Here is a 23,798-nt window from a genome sequence, read left to right as displayed (position 1 = left end):
ACAGTTCTGAGAGAAAAAAATAATACTGTTGTCATCCATAATAACATTTTATGCAATCCTGGTTTCCCTGGAGGTTTTAAATATTAACAAATGATGTTGAATAAATATTTAAATAAACAGAGCCCTCGTCCAAAACTAATAGTACATTTGTTTTTCAAAGTCTGATGTAGCCTTTTCTGCAGCTGTAAAACAATATACAACACTTCACATGATTGTAAACTTGAAATAATAAAGAACATACCAGGGAAGAAAGAAACCAAAAAAAAAAACGTTTTAAAAGTTTTAAAGCTCACAACCACTGAAACTTATTAAAGTAATTCCTGTTATATTCCATATTTTCTACTTTAAAGTAAATATTTGGTGGTGTGGAAGTTTTGTAAAACAGAGCTTACCTTTGTTTTGTTTAATCTTCCTGAATCATTTATTTAGGCTTATATATGTAATTTTAGCATGAGAATGAATACATAATGTAACCAAAATATCCCCATCATGGCTATGCAATGTTTCTTATTCTGACGTAATATTTTCTTGACCCCAAGCAGAGCCACAGTGGTCACTTGTAAATTGACCCCTCAGGTGGGCGTGTCCAAAACTCAGGTCCCATAGAGTTTATTGACAGACAGATAAGCTAAACATCCCTTCAGCCATGTAAAAACCTTTTGCAGCGCCCGTGTCTAAAATAACAGTTTTTTTAAATAGTAAACCTGCATATTGTTGTGAAAGGGTAGCGTTGTGGCAAGGCTGGTATCACCAGGAAGGAGACTCAAATAGTAAGCTGTAAAAGTGTGGAGGAGCATGTTTATTAACAAAAAAAAAAGAAAGAAAACGGGAACAAGTAAAAGGTTTCAACAAAATAATTTATACAGAACACTCCTTATTAAGCAGGCTGGGCATCCATCTTCACTCTCTCCAAAACCCTCTCTCCAAAGCAAATATTTAGTTTCCTTTTTATACCATGTGGCTAGGTCTTGATTGACAAACTATTATTAACCCCATCCCTGCCAAAACTGAAATCCAAAATAATCATAATCCGCCTCAATTATACTGATGTATTTTAGCGTTTAATGTTTGAGATTTGGCAAGCAATACATTTCAATAAATGTTAAGGTTAAATGACTTGCCTTTATAATGCACCCACCTGATCGCTAAGGGGTCAATTTGGTATGTGACCACTGTGGCTTTGCATGGGGTCAGGAAAATATTACGGCAGAGTAAGAAACATGGCAGAGCTATTTCTGGTGGGGATATTTGATTACAATTCCTGAGGAGAGATGCTCAAAATGATTTTCATTCAAAAATTCATATATAAGCCTAAATAAAGTATTCAAAGTAATGGGAATATTAAACATAACAAAGGTATTCTGTTTTATTTAACTTCCACATAAGTAAATATTAACTTTAAGTTGGAAGTATCAACCAAAACAATGTATTTAATTAATTGCATTTTGTAGTTCAATGACCTACAATGATTTTTTGTTGTTATGGGATTATTTTTGGAATGCATTACTTTAATACTGGACACTGTTCTAGTAAAACATTTTGTAAAATAAATCCCTTCAGTGATTTAGGTTCTTATGCGTAGTGTTTTTGACAGTAAGGTCAAGAGCATGTTTTTTCCAATATAATGCCTTTTGTGGATAGCATGTGGAGAAGGGGAAATGATTGCTCTCTGTTTCTAAAAACTCAAAAGGAGTATTTTGGATGTTTGTATTAGTAGGGAAAATTTGCCCTCTGTTGGGATTAGTACAATTCTTCATCGCTGACAACATTTATGAAACAATCAGTGAATGTAATGAAATGGTACACCTAACTCACAACAGGGGGAAGCGTTTGTTTTCCGTTGTGAAGTACCATCAGTCTAGACACAAGGGTCGCATAAGATACTTCCAAAGCTACAAAATACAGTAATGTCTATATGTGCTGTACATAAAAAATTTACCATCTGGATATATTTCACATTTCTCCGTACATTTCATCTGCCTGGGAAGATTACGCATGCCTAATGATGACCTCTATCATTTCTGACAGGCTGTATATCCAGCTGCAATCCCCAGCTCCTTATGAACCAGCCTTAATATAAACAGAAGGCAAAGCAGCACACCTGCAGCTCGCCTACTTACAGGAGCAGTGGTTCCTGATTACAGAGTTATGTAAACCTTCCCATTTTAAATACCCCTGTGATTTTGCACATACGCGATTATATACTGGTATCTAAGGCAACACATCCAGCTGTTAGAATGATATTTTGGATCAGAGGTCTGATTGTTTTTTTTTTTTTTTTTTTTTTTTTTAAGATGGGTGACATCACCCTTTCATGATGACTCTGGGATGGCTAGATAGCAGGCAGCCTTTAAAGTTACAGAAGACGCTTCCTTTATTCTTTGCACAAAAAAGATGACACGTAAATTCAAACATTTGTAGTGGAGTTAATTTCCACTTAACACCCATAGGGTGATCCTTTGCTGAAACCAGTTACACTGAATTTTCACTGGTTGAGTAGAAAACAGTACAGAATGAATGGTAAGACATCTTCAGTCACCATCCTTAACTGAGTGGGATTTAAGTGCTAGAATACTACTATACTAACAACATTATGGATTCCAAATGTGCAGGTGGAAGGAGGAATGTTTTAAGGACTAAATGTTAAGCTTTTATGCTTTATTTGCATGGTCCAAACTGGCTAAGCCATTAACTAAACTAAAATGATTGCTATAAGAAAACGTGTTGTGTGTTCTTGAAATATAATACACTTGCCAGCAGAGCCAGAATGAATCTCCATCCCAGAATCTGTAATTCCTGCCTCATGAGTCAGGATGCTGTCTAACTCATTGCATCTCTGTATTTTTATTTGTCAGTGGTTCTTAATAATTAAACAGTAAATATCTTCATTTTTGTGGTAAGTTATGTTGAAAATGTCCCTTCATTTAAGTTAAATATCCCAGGAAATTCAATAAGAAAATACACTAAATTTCAGAGTAAAAGGAAAATATGAATTTGGTGTAATTACAGTGTAATTATAATATCATGTCTTGACTTTTCTTGATTCCGAGCCATTTCCACTTTATTCAACATATTTCTATACCGAATAGAAGACAGGGGTTAATTAAAGTTTGCCATTTTACAAGGACCACAAAACACATTATAAAAGTGTACCGCAATGTAAAATAACTAAAATCATGACTAAATGAGTTATCCTTTTTATTTTATGGTAATTTTGGGATTGATTTTGTTTTATTATTATTTACTTAGATTTTAATTTATAAATATTGTGTATTATTTTAAATATGAATATATTTGGAACAAATAGTAAAGCCGTAAGGCAACAAACATTAGGTGATCAGTGTTTATTTGTGTATTGCAGAGTCCCGTCCATTGTCATTACCAGTGAAAGTCATGCACAGTGCATCGGAAAGCTGTGTCAGCCCAGAGGAGAGAATGAAAGAATTCATTGCACTAGTGTGGAATGCTGTAAAACGTCTCACATTGCAGGTAAAGATAATGAATTTACTGGAACAACAGTGTTTTTGAATGGTGACATTATCTTTTCTAATAAGATTGAAACATATTTGAACTATGAGAAGTCATTTTAAAGGAATACATATATAAAAGCTTAAACTTTTGATGTTATATACTGATCTTTTAGGTGTTGGTTTTTTCATATATTTGCAGTGCTCCCTACTGTACAAATAACCACAAGTCTCTGAATTCTATGGATTTTTGTGCACTTGAAAATAGAAATTTCCTATAGGTTGATTTAAAGGAAAGCATGGTCAAATTTTCACAGATGTGACTTAATAGTAGCTGTATTAATGACAAACACCAATTTGTGTTAAATGTGTTTATGTTGACACATGATATTTTTCTATTGTGCCAAATAAAAACCTCCCATGTCTGTTCTAAGGCACCATCTTAGACACTCAGTATATCATATATTGAGAATGTAATGTAAAATCTGCTGAAATAAGTCTATCTCAGGAATGCAGTAGTTCTTCACTAATAGTAAGTTACTGTATGGTCATAGGTGAAGTTGACTCCAGCCACATTTTAATCAGTTGGACATGCAAAAAATTTACCAGAGCAACCATTCATCGGGTAACAGATGTCGCACCCCCTCTCACCACAACAAAGCAGGGGTGGTTGAATCAATTTTTGAGTCACTGTAGTTCATTGCTCGCTGTAGTGTATCATATCCTTCCTGATTGGGATGGGTTCCACTAATAACACACAGCTCCTGTCCATTGATGAGTATCCAAAGATTAGTTTGAAGAGCACAGGCTAAACTGCACACATCTACTCTGACCTTCCCAATGCTCTAATGATCCTGGACAGCTGCATTTTAGAAAAGGTTCTGACTTATAAGAATAACAGAATACGATGCCTATAGAAAGTCTACACCCCGTTTTCACCTTTTGTTGCCTTATAGCCTGGAATTAAAATGCATTAAAGTATATATACAGTGGCTCTCAAAAGTATTCACCCCCTTGGACTTTCCCACATTTTATTGTGCTACAACATGGAATCGAAATTGATTTAAATTAGGAGTTTTTGCCACTGATCAACACAAAAGAAGTTCATAATGTCAAAGCGAAAAACAAAATCTACAAATTGTTCTAAATTAATTACAAATACAAAACAGAAAATAATTGATTGCGTAAGTATTCACCCCCTTTAGGCACCTTTGGGAATTACAGCCATGAGTCTATTTGGAAAAGTCTCTACCAGCTTTGCATCTGGATACTGCAATTTTTGCCCATTCTTCTTTGCAAAATTGCTCAAACTCTGTCAAGTTGGATGGGGACCTTTGGTGAACAGCAATTTTCAACTCTTTCCACATATTGGATTGAGGTCCGGACTTTGACTGGGCCACTCCAGGACTTTGACCTTTTTGTTTTTAAGCTACTCCAGTGTGGCTTTGGCTGTATGCTTGGGTTTATTGTCCTGCTGGAAGATTAATCTTCTCCCAAGTCCCAGGTCTCTTGCAGACTTCAGCAGGTTTTCCTCCAGGATTTCTCTGTACTTTGCTGCATACATTTTGCACTCTATCGTCACAAGCTTTCCAGGCCCTGACACAGAGAAGCATCCCCATAGCATGATGCTGCCACCGCTATGCTTCACAGTAGGGATGGTGTTCTCAGGATGATGTGCAGCGTTAGACTTGCGCCAAACATAGCGCTTAGCGTTGAGGCCAAAAAGCTCTATTTTGGTCTCATCAGACTATAGAATCTTCTTCCACTTGGTCTCAGAGTCTCCCACATGCCTTCTGGCACACTCTAGCCGAGATTTGATGTGAGTTTTTTTTATAACAATGGCGTTCTTTTTGCCACTGTCCCATAAAGGCCAGTTTTGTGAAGCACCTGGGTTGTTGTTGCCATATGCAGTGTCTCCCAGCTCAGCCGTGGAAGACTGTAACTCCTTTAGAGTTGCCATAGGCCTCTTGGTGGCCTCCCTGACTAGTGTCCTTCTCGCCTGGATACTGTTTTTGAGGTCGGCCTGTTCTAGACAGATTCACAGTTGTGCCATATTCTCTCCATTTCTTAATAATGGACTTTACTGTGCTGGGGGGATATTCAGTGCCTTGGAAATGGAAATTTGTGCTTTTGAAGAACTTTATTCCGGATTTGCTTTGAATGTTCCTTCATCTTCATGATGTATTTTTTGTTAGGAAATGTTCTAACTAACTGTGGGACCTCCCAGAGACAGGTGTATTTAACCTGAAATCATGTGAAACACCTTAATTGCACAGGTGGATTCCATTCAACTAATTATGTGACTTCTAAAGACAATTGGTTGCACCAGAGCTTATTTATGTGTGTCATAACAAAGGGGGTGAATACTTATGCAATCAATTATTTTCTGTTTTATATTTGTAATTAATTTAGACCAATTTGTATATTTTATTTTTCACTTTGACATTATGGACTTTTTTGTGTTGATCAGTGGCAAAAAAGTCCAAGGGGGGTGAGAGCCACTGTATATTTATTTTTTTCATTTATGTACAAATCCTACCCCACAACATCCAAGTGAAAAAATATTCTAGAAATTTGTAAAAGATTAATTAAAAATAAAAACTGAAATAGCTTGGTTGGATAAGTGTCCACCCCCCTTGTAATAGCAATCCTAAATTAGCTCAGGTGTACCCAGTCGCCTTCAAAACCACACATCAAGTTAAGTGGCCTCCACCTGTGTTAAATTGTAGTGATTCACATGATTTCAGGATAAATTCAGCAGTTCCTGTAGGTTCCCTCTGCTGGGTAGTGCATTTCAGCAAAGTCTCAACCATGAGCACCAAGGTGCTTTCAAAAGAACTCCAGGACAAAGTTGTTGAAAGGCACAGATCAGGAGATGGGTATAAAACAAATATCAAAGGCCTTTAATATCCCTTGGAGCACGGACAAGACGATTATTAAGAAGTGGAAGGCGTATGCCACCACCAAGACCCTGCCTAGAACAGGCCGTCCCTCTAAACTGGATGACCGAGCAAGAAGGAGACTGATCAGAGAGGCTACCAAGAGGCCATTGTCAACTTTGCAAGAGCTACAGGCTTTTATGGCCAAGACTGGTCAAAGTGTGCATGTGACAACAATATCCCAAGCACTCCACAAATCTGGCCTGTATGGTAGGGTGGCAAGAAGGAAACCATTACTCAAGAAAGCCATGTGGCAAAAAGTTTTGTCGTCTGACGAAACTGAAATGGAACTTTTTGGCTTAAATGCAAAGCATTATGTTTGGCGCAAATCCAATACAGCGAATCACCCAAAGAACAACATCCCTTCTGTGAAGCATGGTGATGGGAGCATCATGTTATGGGGATGTTTCTCATCGGGAAAGGACTGGGGCACTTGTCAGGATAGAAAGGAAAATGAATGGAGCAAAATAGAGAAGTCCTTTAGAAAAACCTGCTGCCCTCTGCAAGAAAGCTGAAACTGGGACCAGTTCACCTTTCAGCATGACAACGACCCAAAGCACACAGCCAAAGCTATGCTGGAATGGCTAAGGAACAAAAAGGTAAATGTCCTTGAGCAGCCCAGTCAGAGCCCTGACCTAAATCCAATCAAAAATTTGTGGCATGACTTGAAGATTGCTGTCCATCAACGCTCCCCAAGGAACTTGACAGAGCTTGAACACTTCTGTAAAGAAGAATGGTAGAGACCTATCCCTACAGACTCACAGCTGTATTTGCTGCCAAAAGTGTTTATGATATTTCAGTTTTATAATTTTTATATATATATATATATATATTTTTTTTTTTTTCTCAATAAAAACTTTTTTCGCATTAACAGTGTGGAGTATGGTGTGTAAATAAGTGGGAAAAAATCATAATTTAAATGCATGAAACTCTGAGGCACTGACCCAACAAAATGTGGGGAAAAAAAATCTAGGGGGTGTAGACTTTCTATAGGCACTATATATACATGGCTGTTTATTTACATGAATTATTCCACTCATGAAAATAACCGTACTTGATATAACATCATTGTCTGCTATAATGTCTGAGGTGTACTTCATGAGTAGGATGAATCTGGAACCTGCTTAAAAATCTATTTTTACACCAGACCAGGGATGCAGAATATTTCAGTAGCTGGGAGAAACCATCCTGATGACATTTCAGTGGATTAAAAACAAAAGAGCAGCTGGCATAAAAAGATTGGAGATTTCAAACAAAGTTAGTCCATTTAGTTTTATGTGGGGTAAACACAATTTGATGTATGACTTATTTTGCCGTTTGGAAATTAGCTGGCCAGGTTTTTACACATGTTGAATTAACGCAGACAGAGGGGGACAGCAGGAAGTTTAAGCTGTCTGGGAGAATGGTACTGTATGAGATCTAGCTGCTAAGGGCATCTTTTATATTATTGTATGTATTCGATTGTATTTAAATATAATGCAATAACTTGATTTTTAATTAAAAAGGCATTTGTTCTAGTTCAGTCTTCAAGATATTTTAGTTTGTTTGTTGTTTTCTGACACAAAAGACATTTTGTTTTAATAATCATACACCCAATTTATTTGAGGCACACAGAAAGAAAATGCAATTTCTTAATTAAAAACGTAATTGTCAACATGTACTTTAAGAGTATTAAGCTCACCATGCGTGTGAAACTATTAATCAATCCTGTGTGTACTTGCTTGTATTAAGTGTAGTAGTACTGATAGTTCAAAGTCTGCATGTCAAACTTTTTGTTGTGAAAACAGCACGAAAACCTTTGCAGAATGTGTTTTTAGCAAACCAGTTTCTAGTTTGCAAGCTGAAATAAGTATATGTTTGTATTTAACAGCAATGTTCAACGTCTGCACTCAATTTTAACACTTGCTTAGGTACAGCAACATGCTAAGAAATAAAATTACAAGAACTGCTCCAAAGCATTACATTATATTTAAAATTGAGATTGGAATCAGGTGTATATTTAGCTTAAACATTGCTTCCCACTGGTTATTATACCAATATGCATGCTCCCTTGCTAGAGTGATGTGTCAACTTACTGTTTAAGATGCAGCTAATGTTTTTTCAGGACCTAACCTTTCAACATATTTCTGTCTTGTAAGATTTCTAGCCAGTTGCATAATCACACATGGCTATTGTTTTGGCTTATGTCGTGCTACAGGGCTGCACTTAAAAAAAATAATAAATAAATAAAAATAAAAATCCCTGCCAATTCTCCTGCCCAAAATATACAAATATGCAAGAAGTAACATGGGCATACCATCAATAATGATGTTATTCTACACAAATTCCCATGACTTTTAAGTAACAAAAAGTAGTTTTTCATATTTCAACATTAAAGTGTAATTTTCTCAAACCCCATAAGCCAGTTACTGTAGAGACATATGGACTTCAGTTGATAAGTGCAGTTTACCAGGTAAAAAAACATGAGTACTAATTGTTGCTAAGATTAAAAATAAATGTGAAAGTTGCTGTCCACCATTGTATTTTATGTATTTTTATTGTTGTCACTGCTAGTTTTCCCTGGCATTAAGATAAATGACAGAGCCACCAAAACAAAAGACAGTAGCTTTCACCTCATCAGCTCACTGTTCGAACACGATACTTTGCATATGCGGGCCTTGACATAATAAGAATTAAATAGGAGGTGATTCTGTTACAGGAATTTGCAATAATTCCTTTTATTTAACACATGAATGTGTTCAGCATTGGCGGGGTAACACGTTGCTACCAAAACTGAAATCAGATCCTTGAAACAGAAAGGATGTTGCCATGGAAAAATGAAGTAACACTTGGTGCAGCTGTGATGCATTAATGAAGAGGATATTTTTTTAAAAGATCATTTGTGTTTGGTGTGGCTCGGAGGGACCCATCCAGATGGTTTCCATGAACAGGATCTGACCCCCAGCTTGAGGAGTTCTTACAGGCAGATTACTTCATTTTCTTTCCCTGCAATTGTCAGATCTCTGAATTGTCACAAGATTTACAATTACAATTTTTATTTTAGCCACATAAATCACAGCCTTTTTAAAACAATTGCTCAGACATAAATGATTGTTCTTATTTTTAAATGAATATTGGAATGCATGTTGTGTTTTACTGTATGCCGTTGTGGGTGGGTATAGTGCAAACAATAGCTGCCTTACAGCATGTATGCCCTATAAGTAAGTAACACAGAATGGAATTTTCTCTGTTATGTATTGCATTTAAATTGCTTTGTTTAGCCCTTATTGCATATATACTGCTTTGCTGTCTAACATTTGGTTGGCAGCTCACCTTGTTTGGAGGAAATCCAACATTCTAATGTACAGCTGCCAAAGAAAAGAACAAATGTAATCAGAAGGTTGTGACATTCTGAATAGCTTCGTCAGCTTTTTAGCACCACAATAACATAAACATGACTGTAAAAGTGATGAGGCCGAAGATAAGCATCTTTGAAAATGTGGCAGTTCTGATCTTGTGTTATATTCTGTAACATAATATTTTTTGAAATACATCCCAATAGACCACACAAAAGGGTTAACTTTGTGAACGCTGTTAATTAATTTAATGCAGCTTCTTAAAAGGAACTGATTATTTTATTTTTATTTTTTTTATCCAAGATTTGTTGGAAAGCGTTCCTTCATGATTACGACTCATGCTTTTTGGCAACATTTGATGTTAATCAGTACATAGAAATTTAACGGCTGATTTGTTATAAACTGTTTACTTAATGAGCACATTGTGTAGGTGAGAGTTATGCAGATCAGAGCTACTCCACCCTTAACCACAATGTATTGCTGACTTCTAAAAGCATGACATTTGACCTGTTGGCAATGAGCTGGAAAAAGCTTATATGCGATTGTCTTATAAGTATAACAAATTAATACAGTGTCTAACCACGCTGAACTCCCAGAATTGCAAAACCTCTAACATCTGTAACAGTACAAGGTCGCTTTCAAGACCATCAGAAATAAAATATCTCGCTTGACCTTGGATCAATAAACTACTGATCAAAGGCATAATTAACCCACCGTTATAACACAAATAGCACCACAAACAGAAACAAACAGAAATTTCACATAGCAAAGTATTTATTTTCTCAAATTCAGCTTTTGCTTTTCCACAATGAATTATTGTCAGTTTGTATAATCCTGCAGGCTCAGGAATGTTGAATTAAATATGGATATAGATGTTCTGTTTGCCAGGCTTTGTAAGTTTTGTGTGGTTTGAATGCATTCCAGATTTATTACACTTTGACATCACTCTTAAAGGGGATACAGTTACTATTTACCTGTCGATAGACACATTCAGTTTTAATTGACAGGGCATGAAGATTGGACCTGGGAATCTTTTTAAACATATAAATAGCATGTTTTGCTGCAAGAGTTCTTCTTAATTAAAGCATAATATTTGTCACTTTGACACAATTTCCTAAAGTTTAAGGATGCCTCTTAAGCTGAATTTCTCAGTGAATTGTCCTGGCCCTTGTAAGCCCGACCTCCCACATACCTGTCAGCAGAGCTATTTTAAAATGTTTGTAGGTAAGCTGTAGAGAACAAAGTCTATAGGGACCTTATGGTGGTGGTGGGGAGTTGAAGTTCAGTCAATTAACAAAATCCTGAAGTCTTTATTTGTGTACTAGTTCATTTCTCCCTGTCCAGAAAATGTGCTTTCGACCTTTAATCCAGTACCCTGTTAGAGGATATTGTGTTGTTGCAGTGGCCATCCATAAATTTATAAGGAGCACAAGTTTCTATTCTGATTTGTGCTGGGAAGAAAGTTGTAACTGTGTTTTTTAACTGGTTTCTGACTATTTTTCTGGTTTTAACTGATTTCTGACTTTTTCCTGCCCTGGAATACAGTACTTCAACTATGGTACAAAACATGGAGTATACAGTACATTGTTCATTCAGATCTTTCCATAGTGTTAGGAATCTGTATACGTTAGACTCTTGACAGTTCTTAAAATGTACAGATCTTATGAGGCTTTACTTTAGTAAGAATATAGTTTACAGCCAGATGTTCCTTTTCAAGTATGAAATGTAACCATTACCGAATGGGTATTACCACCTAAAGAGCCAAATCCTGAATATTGTATACCAAACCTGCTCTTTGAGCCTGTGACCCAGTAGTGACCCTGCCCCAAGGGATCAAAAGCACTTCAGTCATAGATCTCAGCGCCATTTTTCCTTTCAAGACTGACCTGATCGAAGAGCCTTGTTCAGATAAGTACATTGTTGCTATGTCTGTATATATTTAGCATTTTATATGTTTTCACACATTTTGTATGTGATATTGCTGAAGTAGTTTTTCTATTTAGGTGTATTTGTGTGCATTACAGCCTGTTTCTAGTTATGTCCCGCTGCGGCCTTGTGCCCCGCGTGAAGCCAGCGGCTCGAGTCCTCCCTCCTTCTCAGGGACCCAGCAACTGTGCTCCAGCCACCCGGCTCTCATTTTTGTTAATTAGCACCATACGAGATGTTCTATATTATTTATGTTATTGTTAAATTACTGTTTTTTTGTTGAGAAAATCTTTTCTCATTGTGTTATTTCTGTTTTTCAGATAATCACGCGCTGACCTGTTTGTAATGTGGTGCTTAAAATGACGTGCACAGTAGGAGCAACTGCTAGCTTCAGCAGCATTGCGCAGTACCGAGATACTTGCTTCAGCATTGTTGTTGGTTTGCATCACAGCCACAGTATCTCGATGCCGTTTTGGTAACAGCTTTGCGAAGGCTGTTAGCCCATTCTAACACGCAGGCTTCCCTCAGTCTCGTGTTGTTACTGACTGAGTGATTTTGCCGGTGGCTTTTACAGGTGGGCATCCCTGTACATTGCCACCTGCGTGATTGTAACCCGGAGGGCTTGTACCGAACCAATACTGAGGTCACCGAACCGGTACTGAACTGGGGACGAGGCTACCGTACCGACCCGGTGTTAAATACAGCGACCCGGTTCCAAAGCCACCAAACTGGTACCAAACCCGCATCAAACCGGTACCGAACTAGTGCCAAAGCCACCAAGCCAGTACCGAACTGCACCGGTACCGACCTGGTTCCAAACTAATACCGAACCAGTCCTGAACCAGTCCCACTCGGTCTTGACCCGCTCGGTGGATGTATAAGCATATTGAGGCAACAGCTGTACAACCCTGTATTGTACATTGCATTGCTTGCTCCTTGCAGCATGCTTGGGTTCTGCTCCTGTGAGACATGCAAGGCCAGTCTGCCTATGGAGGACAATCATGGCAGGTGCTCTTCCTGCTTAGGGCCATCTAAACCCTGACCACCTTGACCGGTTGCCCCGCCTGCCTTCTCCTCTTTCTCTTCTCTCTCCATTGCTCATGTCTCCGGCTTACTGTTGAAATCAATTACTGCCACATGCCCCCTGGACCCCTGGCCGACTAACATTGTCTGTCTCTGTGCTTCTGATCTTGTTCCTTCAATTAGGCACACTCTCAACCTGCCCCTGGACTCAGGCTCGGTTCCTGATGCCCTTAAGCTTGCCTGAGTTACGCCGGTACTCAAAAAACGCTCCCTCAACACGGCTGACTTATCCAATTTCCGTCCCATCTCAAATCTCACTTTTCTCTCCAAAACTCTTGAAACGGCTGTAGCCAGTCAGCTGATGAAATATCTCATGGATAACAATCTGCTCAAATCTCTATAGTCTGGCTTCCTGTCGCATCACTGTACTGAAACTACTCTGTTCCAGATTGTGAATGATCTCCTGCTTAATACCGTACCGATGCTGGTGCTCTCTCTGTGCTTGTCCTTTTCGACCTAACAGCCGCTTTTGACACCATAGATCATGGCATTCTTCTTGACTGCCTTCAGAAGTATGCTGAGATCTTTGGAACCTGTCTCTCCTGGATGTCCTCTTACCTATCCGGATGTATGCAGTCTGTTTTCTATGCTAGATGCAGTGGTGTCGAAAACCCAGTCACTTGTGGTGTCCTCCAAAGATCTGTTCTTGGGCCTCTTCTCTTTAATATCTACATGCTTCCCTTGAGTCACCTCATCCGCAAACACAGCCTCATGTTTCACTCCTATCCTGACGACACCCAGCTCTACTTAAAACTCGACCGTGGAGCTGAACACTAGCAAATCTGAACTCCTTCTAGTAGGATCTAAAACTCAACTTAATGGCTGGGACGATAGTGTTTTTTTTTACAATCGATGCATTGTTTTCGTAAAGACCCGATGCATTGATGGGTCGTTTTTTTCAGAACGCAAAAGAAACATGTAAATAATTTTTTGTGATTAGATTCATCAAATCTAATCACAAAAAGTTAACATTTCTCCACTGAACTTAAAACTACACATTTCTAATTTTTTATGTCTAGTTACTCTGTCGGCGAGGTTTCCCACAAAAAGTTAATAAAACATTACAAATATTACTGTCTTACCTTAAGATGTCTTGACAGCAACTGGATTAGAGAAAAAAAAACTCCAACAGGGAACACAAGTCTGTAGCTTATTTTTTGTTTTTATTCAGAAATTTTATGGCATCCACGTTCTCCGGTTTCAAAGAAGAGTGGAGTTTGTTCGCAATCATCCCTGCTTTTTTGTACACACACCCGCTCGGGACCGATGTTGCAGGGATACTTATCATGCTCTTTGCCAAGGCTGCCAGGTTGGTAAAGTGTGTCTGGTTATTTTCCCACCAAATCAATAACTGGCCATTTTAATTCAATAAGGCGTTCAAACATATAATAAACTTTGTTCCACCTTCTTTGTACGTCCTGTGTTAACTTGAGTAGTGCTTTTTCTGTGTTCAACATTCTGTTTGTTTCCTATTTAAAGCACTTGTTGCCATCTCACTCTTTTTAAAATGTGCAACCAGTCTTCTTGCTACTCCCACTAACGTATGGAGTTGTCGTACATCCTCCAAGCTTTTCTGAATGCAGAGATTTATATTGTGCCCTGTAGAGCTCACACTTGCCACGCTACCAAAAAGTTGTCATAAACACAAGCTGTTACTTTTGTAGCCTCTTCAAACTCTGTGTTTATCTGATTGATCGCTTCTGCTAAATTCACAGCCGTGTGTCTCTCATGTAATTTGCGTGTTGCAATAATTTTGAATAATAAGTTCCCAGTTTTGCTTATGTAATGGCAGGTGACTGTTAAACATTTCTGTGCCATGCTTGTCCATATATTGGTAGTGATGGACAATGAATTACACTCCTGGCTTAAATCCTGTCAAAGATTTTTCTTTGCACGTTCGTGGTCCAGAGTAATGAATTTGAAGAGTGTCTTTCGACAGGGCATTTCATAGCCCGGAGCAAGATTCGCAATCAGATTTTTAAACACAGCTCTCTCTACTATACTAACAGGTCTGATATCTTGTGTGCCAACATCCACTATCAGGCCTGTTATTTCTTTTGCTCTGACGTTTTTTGTATCGACTTTCCAAAATAAGCTGTCACTGAAGGGAAAGTAGCCCTGGCAGGAAACCATGTTCACTAACTTCCTTATCCTCCTCGAGCTCTGCCTCTCATTCCCCTCCAGGCGATCGGCAGACTCGGAGCAGATGGAGAAAATCTGGGCAGCTGTTTTCCACCAGGTAACTATTCTTGCTGAATTGACGGGGTAACACTCGCTGCCACCTGCCCGTCTGCCCCCTTGGGGCCCCACGGAGCTGCGATCACATATTGGACACAGGGGGACAGGTGCCCTGTCCTACAGCAGAAGAAACAAGGCAATCCATTTTTGATAACGATCCTACCGTCTCTTCCATATCCCTCCCAGTTCACCCAGATTTTTTATTTGAAATCCAGTTTCCTGGGACCACCCGCCAAAGGCTCCTGTTGGAACCCCCCATGGAAGAGTCTCCACATGAATGGTTTAGAGCTGCAGCCAGTTTAACTGGCCTTGCAGAATTTTGTACACAAGGTTCGAGGGAGACAAGTGCTTACATGCACAGACAAGACAACAGTGGTGGCCTACATCAACCAACAAGGCAGCCTGTGGTCGCCCAGTCTCCATGGTGTGGTCTGTGAGCTTTTGCTGTGCACAAGTTGGTGAGCCTCATTTGGGAGATCATTGCCTCCCAGAAATCAATCCACTGTCCCCTCTCCATAATAGGCAGGAATGGGCCGAGGTGCTTCTAGTAGCCCCATATTGGCCCAGGAGAATGGGGTTTTCAACCCTGATGCAGCTCCTGCCACCAGCCATGGAGACTGCCGATGCACACGACCTGCTCAGCCAGGCACGGGGGACCTTATGGCAACCCGATCCGTCGAGCCTGCAGCTCTAGGTCTGTCCCCTGAACAGCTACATTTGAGCCTTCTGGGACTTTCCAGCAGGGTTATTGACACCCTACCAAATGTCAGAGCACCATCCACATGTTCCCACAACTTGTCCCATGGCAGTTTTACTACCATTTTTGCAGGACCTCCACATTATCTATCTGGCAGGTATTTCAGCTTGTCATGTCAAGATTGACTCACTTCCTGGTGTGGCCATTTACCCTCCATTGTCTCGCAATGGAGGTTAAATGTGGTGTTTAATGTGCATTTGAACCCCAGCATTCAGATGAGCTGAAATTTCAATAATTTAAAGTGACTTTCAAACTTGCTATGACCTCCACAAAGCTTGAGAGTGAAATACAGACATTCTGTATCGCGAAAGTCTATTTTTTTTTACAGAGGCCAGGACAAAGGCCCCAACTCTGCACCAGTCAACAGTCTGTGCAGTAGGAGTGACAGCTCCATACACTCTACCCAGTTTGGACCCTGGCGTATTATGTTGACAGGACAAAAAGTTGACGGCAGTCTGAACAATTTTTTATCTTCTATGGCTCAAAGTCCCATGGTCAAGCCCTGTCTAAGCAGCGGCCATCCAAGTGGGTTACTGGGGTGCCGAATGGTAACGCAAAGGGCAGCCTCTTGGCTTAACCTTGTAGCATTCCGGTCGTTGTGCAATCATGTGCTTGTGACGGCTTGCATATACTCACCCATTCGGTAATGGTTATATGTCGTATTTGAAATAGAACTGTAACCATTGACCTTCAAGGTTGCTACGTCCATTATTCGCAGCAGGCTTGAAGGAAAAATGGCGCAGAGATCTGTGACTGCAGTGCTTTTGATCCCTCGGGGGCGAGGTCACGACTGCATCACAGGCTCAAAGAGCAGCTTCAGTATGAAGTGTTCAGGATTCAGGTCTTTAGGAGGTAAATACCCATTCATTAATGGTTACATTTCTATTTCAGGGAGCCAGGGCCATGATAATAACCTAACATTTTAATTTATTATGTAAACCAGTAGCATTTCAATTAATACCAAAATTAAAATGTTTTACTGTTTATTGTTGTCTGTTTTTCATTATGCAGTGCTTGTTTCTAATTTATTTCTAAAAATAAATAATTTTACTTTTTTTTTTTTTCCTAGTTGGAGCTGCAGTCCTGCTGCATATTTCTTCCAAATGACAACTTGCCGTCACCAAGCACCATTGTATCGGGTGACATTCCTGGTACTGTGAGGAGCTGCTATCATAATCAGGCCAGAATGCCCGGGACTCTAGTTGTATGCTTGCCTCAAATAAAGGTTATGAGTGCTGGGCATAAGTACATGGAGCCCCTACAAGATATTCCATTTACAATATCCAAGCCTGTTCTTGATGAAGGTATTGCTCTAGTTTTCATTTTCCTTTCGCAAACAAGGTAGATATTTTATTAGATGTAATCTAGACTGTGATACATCTGCAGTGAGATTTTTTTGGTATGAAGTCAGCAATTTTGAAAGGGGCAAAGGTTAAAAAGGGTCAAAGGGGCAAACATGTTTAGGCTCATGAGTATAGTCCCTTTCCTTCTTATTGTTTTAGATCATGCTTCTGTTTAATTGCCAAAGGTCATGGAAAAGTTATTGTCTTAAGAGTTAACATGCTTTCCTTCTATCTTTAAGAAGAACCACCCCTCCATAAAAGGCATAATGATATCACTGGAATTAATTTAAATGTATTTTGTTTTGTAGAATGAAGATAAAGGCTGGAATACTAACCATTGCGGTTATTATTTTTGGAATACAGTATTTGAGCCACTGTAGGATATTAAGTATTATTTTCATGTTTTAGGTTTCAGCAAAAGTAGATTAATTTATCTTAATCAGACCAAAACCTTAGGGGATATTTATTATTTTTGCATTTACAAGGTCTTATCTTAAAATTGATTGTCCTTGTATTTCTTGGCTGAATAAAAGGCCAAGAGAAAAACTTGCTCCTGCCAATCCCATATTTTTGCTTTATTTGGAAAATTCTGAACTCGTGTCAGTCCATTTGCTATAAGCCAACTTGCTGTATCATTTCTTGTTTTATTTTGTAAATGCACTTCCATCACATTGCATTACAGGAAGCAAGGTGGTTAATTCAGTGTCATTCAATAGGTAACCAGTGCTTGGTATGTCAGAGTTATGAAACAATACCTGTTATCATTACATTCACATTTGTGTGCTGGTCAAAGAAAATGTTGACAAATAAATGTTACTTTGCATGATTAAGTTTGCCCTGGAAATATCACATAAATATGCATTTGTTGTTTAGAGACAACTCTTATTTTACACCCATACTAAGCTGCTGTTTAAAATGGTATCTGATTGCGGTCAGCTTTACATTATTAAGGTACAGTAATTTTTTTCATCATGTGGTAATTATTACACTCCCCTCTAGGTGATGCTTTTCCATGGACGATCAGTCTGAGTCAGTTTAGCGTGTACACACTTCTTGGGCAGCAGAAGTCCTTCAGCCTGGTGGAGCCCATGAGCTGCACTTCAACGCTGGCCGTTACCTCACATAAGCTGCAGGCCTTAGGGCATGAATCCAGACACTCATTTGTTGTCTGTCTCCATGTGGACCTGGAATCACTCGAGATAAAATGCTCTAACCCTCAGGTTGGTACATTACATGATTTATAAACTGAAATAAGAAAAATAATACAAAATAACTTAGAAAACAAATTACTGTTGAGCATATGATTTTTTTTCTTTTTTTTTCTTTTTTTTTTTTTTTTTGTTGTATTCCCCAAACATCGTGGTCTTTAAGGCTATGGAATGGGTATTGGCTTTGCTTTGATGTGCTCTCAAATGTTCTCTTCTTAAGTATAGTAACTCTAGCTTAAATGCATATTTGGCTAATGTGACTAAATGAGTTGCAGGTGTGCAGTTTGTTTAAGCGTTTAGGTTGTAATGGATTGCATTTCCTCCAGGGGGAAAGCTGCTTGTTGAATAGGTCATTGTTCACTGACCCTGTTTACAGGAGCACCACATACAGTACAAGAGTAGTCTAACGAGGGGGGCATTTTTTCCTAACCCCTGTTTTCCCATTAACCTTATACTCCGTTATTCTTTGCCATTTTTACTGTTATTTGATGTTACAAAGGTACAAACCGACACAGAAACCGGACAGCCTGCCAATCAAGCAAAATTGAAGACCTATATAGATAAATCTATCTGGCAAGCAAGATCACATGTCTTGTCTAAGGGGAGAGGCTGGGGTCAGTCTCACAGAAGCTTTCTGAATAGAATCTGGTAATACTGCACACATAGTGTTGATGCATATGAATAAGGGATGTCATAGATTGAAATTTATGAAGAAAAGTGAATGAAATGTGTATTTCTTTTGAACATATTGTTCTGATCACTGCAGGTTTGGAGTTAAAGGCAGTGGGAGGGGGCTGTGTGTGGAGTCAAAAGAAAATGGAAAGTATAAATTATTGACTGCTTTGGGTAATTACATTCAGTGCTGTTTAAATACATTCAAATACTCTATTGTCAGAATTATGCTTTTTGTAGTTTATTTTAATGGATTCTTTGAAAAAGTATTTATGTTTCCAATTTTCCTACTTCCCTTTTTATCCCTTAAATATAAGAGTGTTCTTACTTCTTATGTTTTACTGTTTGGAAAATACTGGCAGTTTGGATCAAGATTAAGTGTTCACAATGCTCATTGTTTTATTGTTTTTTTGTGGCTGAGTTTCCACAATTGTTAAAATCCATGTTTTTCTTTCTACGCGAGCCTTAGTTTTAGGATACAAAGATTTGGTTATCCTCCTACCAAAGATTTTAGTAATTTTTTACTTGACAAAACCATACACGAAATAGTTGCCCAATGATTCAAAGAGTCACTAAAGACTTTTAAAAAAGCCATTAAAGAATGCTGATTCCTGATTCAGTTGAGTGCCATTAGACAGCTACACATTAAGTTCACAAAATAGCAAAACATTGTGAAACTGTAAGAAAGAACTGAAAGGAAGCATACACAGGTGTATAATGACAACTCAGTACACCATGTGGTCATTACATACAGTCCTATAACATGGTAATGCAGTGGACCATGTGGTCATTATATACAGTCCTATAACATGGTAATGCAGTGGACCATGGTGTCATTACATACAGTCCTATAACATGGTGATACAGTGGACCATGTGGTCATTACATACAGTCCTATGCAATGTTAATGCAGTGGACCATGGTGTCATTACATACAGTCATATAACATGGTAATACAGTGGACCATGTGGTCATTACATACAGTCCTATAACATGGTAATACAGTGGACCATGTGGTCATTACACAGTCATATAACATTACATACAGTCAATACCTGTATTCAGGGTGCTTCTTATATTTCTGCCATGTGTGATATTGTGACCTGTTCTCTTAACCCTGCTTTTGCAATACCATATACACCACTAAGCATGCAAAGCCAACATAGGTGAAAAAAGGAAAGAGAGGGGTAAAATACATTTTAATAATAAAATACATTTATAGCTAAATGGGTCGTTCCATCTGAAGTAGACCAATGGAGTTGGTCATCCCTTACATCAGTGACTTACAATAAAACTTTTGAAACAAGCTTTCAAATAAAATAAAACATTATTTGTGAAGGTTATTCTTGACATTGAGAAATTGTGGGTAAAATTAGCATTCTTCCACCTTCAGACAGGCTGTGGCAATGTGGGGTTGCATACCCCTTGTTTTGCATGGACACAACACCTCCCCTTGAACCCTTTTCTTCATTACGTGTGATTCATGTATCATCAACCACAAACAGAGGAAACACCTCACCAGAATTTGGTCCAGCGAGCTGGAATAACCCTAAGGCCTTTAAGCTGTTTTATGTTGTTTAGGTTGTGGGAAATTGAGGAAAAAAACTGGAGGGTGCTCTCCTTTAATCTTATTTATATTGGTGGAAACGCCATTCCGCAAGTTTGTAGCTGGAACTTTTGTTTGAGATCATTTTAGCAGGAAACGCATGAACTCATCTGCTCAGCTCTAACGGGCAGTTTGTCTGTTGTTCATAAAGGGCACTCAGTTACTGTATATAAAGACAGGTTTATGAGTTCTTTTTGACCTTCTAGCTTTAATTATTGTAAAATATATCAAATGGAGAGCAGAAGAAAACCTGTTATTATTATTGAAAAATATAAAGCATTTTAAAAGTTCTCTTTCAATAGTCTAAGCTTTAAAACAATGCTGTCATGTACTGAGCAATCCAATTTTGTAAAATATTGGAACAACAACTGTGAGCTGAACCCTACTTTTAATCATAGATTTGCAGCTAATTTTGAACAGAAGTTAGTTAAACGAATAACAATTAGACTGTACCACAGAGTATAAGAAGTGTTGCCAGGGCCCTGAACAAGGGACCTCACACTATTCTGAGCCCTTATTTTAATTATCAAACTATTTATGGCAATGTATGTGGGAATGTAAGAGAAGTTTCAGCACTGCAAAAAGGGACTTTATGATCAGTTGTCAGTGGAGCATCATCACTTTGCTCACCCTAAAGTTCAGAAGGTCTGTGTGTGTTTTTTTTCACATACAGTACACAGAATAGAGCTGGGACCACTAGTCCTTTAATCTGTTCCTGGCAACTCAGAACACCCAAGTAGGTGAACTGCCAAAGTGTATAAGGACACTGACTGTGACTGATTTCAAGTATATACATATATATACATATATATATATATATATATATATATATATATATATATATATATATATATATATATATATATATATATATATATATATATATATATATATATATATATATATATATATATATATATATATATATATATATATATATATATACACACACACACACACACACACACACACACACACACACACACATACATATATATATATATATATGTATATGTATATATATATATATATATATGCAGTACTGTGCAAAAGTTTTAGGCAGGTGTGAAAAAATGCTGTAAAGTAAGAATGCTTTCAAAAATAGACATGTTAATAGATTATATTTATCAATTAACTAAATGCAAAGTGAGTGAACAGAAGAAAAATCTAAATCAAATCCATATTTGGTGTGACCACCCTTTGCCTTCAAAACAGCATCAATTCTTCTAGGTACACTTGCACAAAGTCAGGGATTTTGTAGGCATATAGTCAGGTGTATGATTAAACAATTATACCAAACAGGTGCTAATGATCATCAATTCAATATGTAGGTTGAAACACAATCATTAACTGAAACAGAAACAGCTGTGTAGGAGGAATAAAACTGGGTGAGGAACAGCCAAACTCAGCTAACAAGGTGAGGTTGCTGAAGACAGTTTACTGTCAAAAGTCATACACCATGGCAAGACTGAGCACAGCAACAAGACACAAGGTAGTTATACTGCATCAGCAAGGTCTCTCCCAGGCAGAAATTTCAAGGCAGACAGGGGTTTCCAGATGTGCTGTCCAAGCTCTTTTGAAGAAGCACAAAGAAACGGGCAACGTTGAGGACCGTAGACGCAGTGGTCGGCCAAGGAAACTTACTGCAGCAGATGAAAGACACATCATGCTTACTTCCCTTCGCAATCGGAAGATGTCCAGCAATGCCATCAGCTCAGAATTGGCAGAAAACAGTGGCACCCTGGTACACCCATCTACTGTCCGGAGAAGTCTGGTCAGAAGTGGCCTTCATGGAAGACTTGCGGCCAAAAAGCCATACCTCCGACGTGGAAACAAGGCCAAGCAACTCAACTATGCACGAAAACACAGGAACTGGGGTGCAGAAAAATGGCAGCAGGTGCTCTGGACTGATGAGTCAAAATTTGAAATATTTGGCTGTAGCAGAAGGCAGTTTGTTCACCGAAGGGCTGGAGAGTGGTACACGAATGAGTGTCTGCAGGCAACAGTGAAGCATGGTGGAGGTTCCTTGCAAGTTTGGGGCTGCATTTCTGCAAATGGAGTTGGGGATTTGGTCAGAATTAATGGTCTCCTCAATGCTGAGAAGTACAGGCAGATACTTATCCATCATGCAATATCATCAGGGAGGCATCTGATTGGCCCCAAATTTATTCTGCAGCATGACAGTGACCCCAAACATACAGTGAAAGTCATTAAGAACCATCTTCAACGTAAAGAAGAACAAGGAGTCCTGGAAGTGATGGTATGGCCCCCACAGAGCCCTGATCTCAACATCATCGAGTCTGTCTGGGATTACATGAAGAGAGAGAAGCAACTGAGGCTGCCTAAATCCACAGAAGAACTATGGTTAGTTCTCCAAGATGTTTGGGCCAACCTACCTGCAGAGTTCCTTCAAAAACTGTGTGCAAGTGTACCTAGAAGAATTGATGCTGTTTAGAAGGCAAAGGGTGGTCACACCAAATATTGATTTGATGTAGATTTTTCTCCTGTTCACTCACGTTGCATTTTGTTAATTGATAAATATAAACTATTAACATGTCTATTTTTGAAAGCATTCTTACTTTAAAGCATTTTTTCACACCTGCCTAAAACTTTTGCACAGTACTGTGTGTGTGTGTGTGTGTGTGTGTGTCTCTCTCTCTCTCTCTCTCTCTCTCTCTCTCTCTCTCTCTCTCTCTCTCTCTCTCTCTCTCTCTCTCTCTCTCTCTCTCTCTCTCTCTCTCTCTCTCTCTCTCTTAATATATCTCTATATCATATGATATATCTCGTTATATTAAATATTATATTATATATTATTATATGTGTGTTAGAAAGTCAGTGTACAGCCTATAAAATAAATATTGAGATTATGAGTTCTTGCTGCCTTGCTATACAAATATGTATTTGAAATAAAAAATAAAATAGGTAATGTAGCTTATCTTTACAGAACCAGTATCAACTTTTTAATAACAATTATAATCTAAAAAAATATTCTCTTTTGAAAATCAACTCTGAATCAAGTGTAGTAATAAGTGTTGTGAATCTTTAATGCTTTGAGATTAGGGATAGCTGTCCTGGTGTTCAAAATGATGCTTGCACACAAGTCCTTTTTTTTTAAATTTGTATTATAATATTTGGATGTACCGCCTTGGAGGACTGTAACCATACCAACTTGAACTTGGTCGTTTCAGATCAATGTGTTGTGCCTGTTCGAAGTACTAAGTACT

The 23,798-nt window shown here is 38.4% G+C and overlaps 1 protein-coding gene across 4 annotated transcripts in view; it reads left to right on the top strand.

The window, feature by feature from the left end:
* Positions 1-23,798, top strand: part of LOC121314944 (vacuolar protein sorting-associated protein 13B-like) — a 356,349-nt gene that overhangs the window by 163,527 nt on the left and 169,024 nt on the right. For 3 of the 4 annotated variants that reach the window (XM_041248730.1, XM_041248729.1, XM_041248731.1), the window contains exons 22-24: positions 3,362-3,489; positions 16,815-17,049; positions 18,088-18,308. In XM_041248730.1, coding sequence (XP_041104664.1) covers positions 3,362-3,489; positions 16,815-17,049; positions 18,088-18,308 — 584 coding nt within the window. Of the gene's footprint in view, positions 1-3,361; positions 3,490-16,814; positions 17,050-18,087; positions 18,309-18,795; positions 19,101-23,798 lie in introns of those variants that run through there. The other variant, XM_041248732.1, reaches the window with a different exon arrangement.

Source organism: Polyodon spathula, chromosome 4 (genome assembly GCF_017654505.1).
Source record: "Polyodon spathula isolate WHYD16114869_AA chromosome 4, ASM1765450v1, whole genome shotgun sequence".
Classification (NCBI taxonomy): domain Eukaryota; kingdom Metazoa; phylum Chordata; class Actinopteri; order Acipenseriformes; family Polyodontidae; genus Polyodon; species Polyodon spathula.
This window is presented reverse-complemented; position numbering and strand designations above follow the sequence as displayed.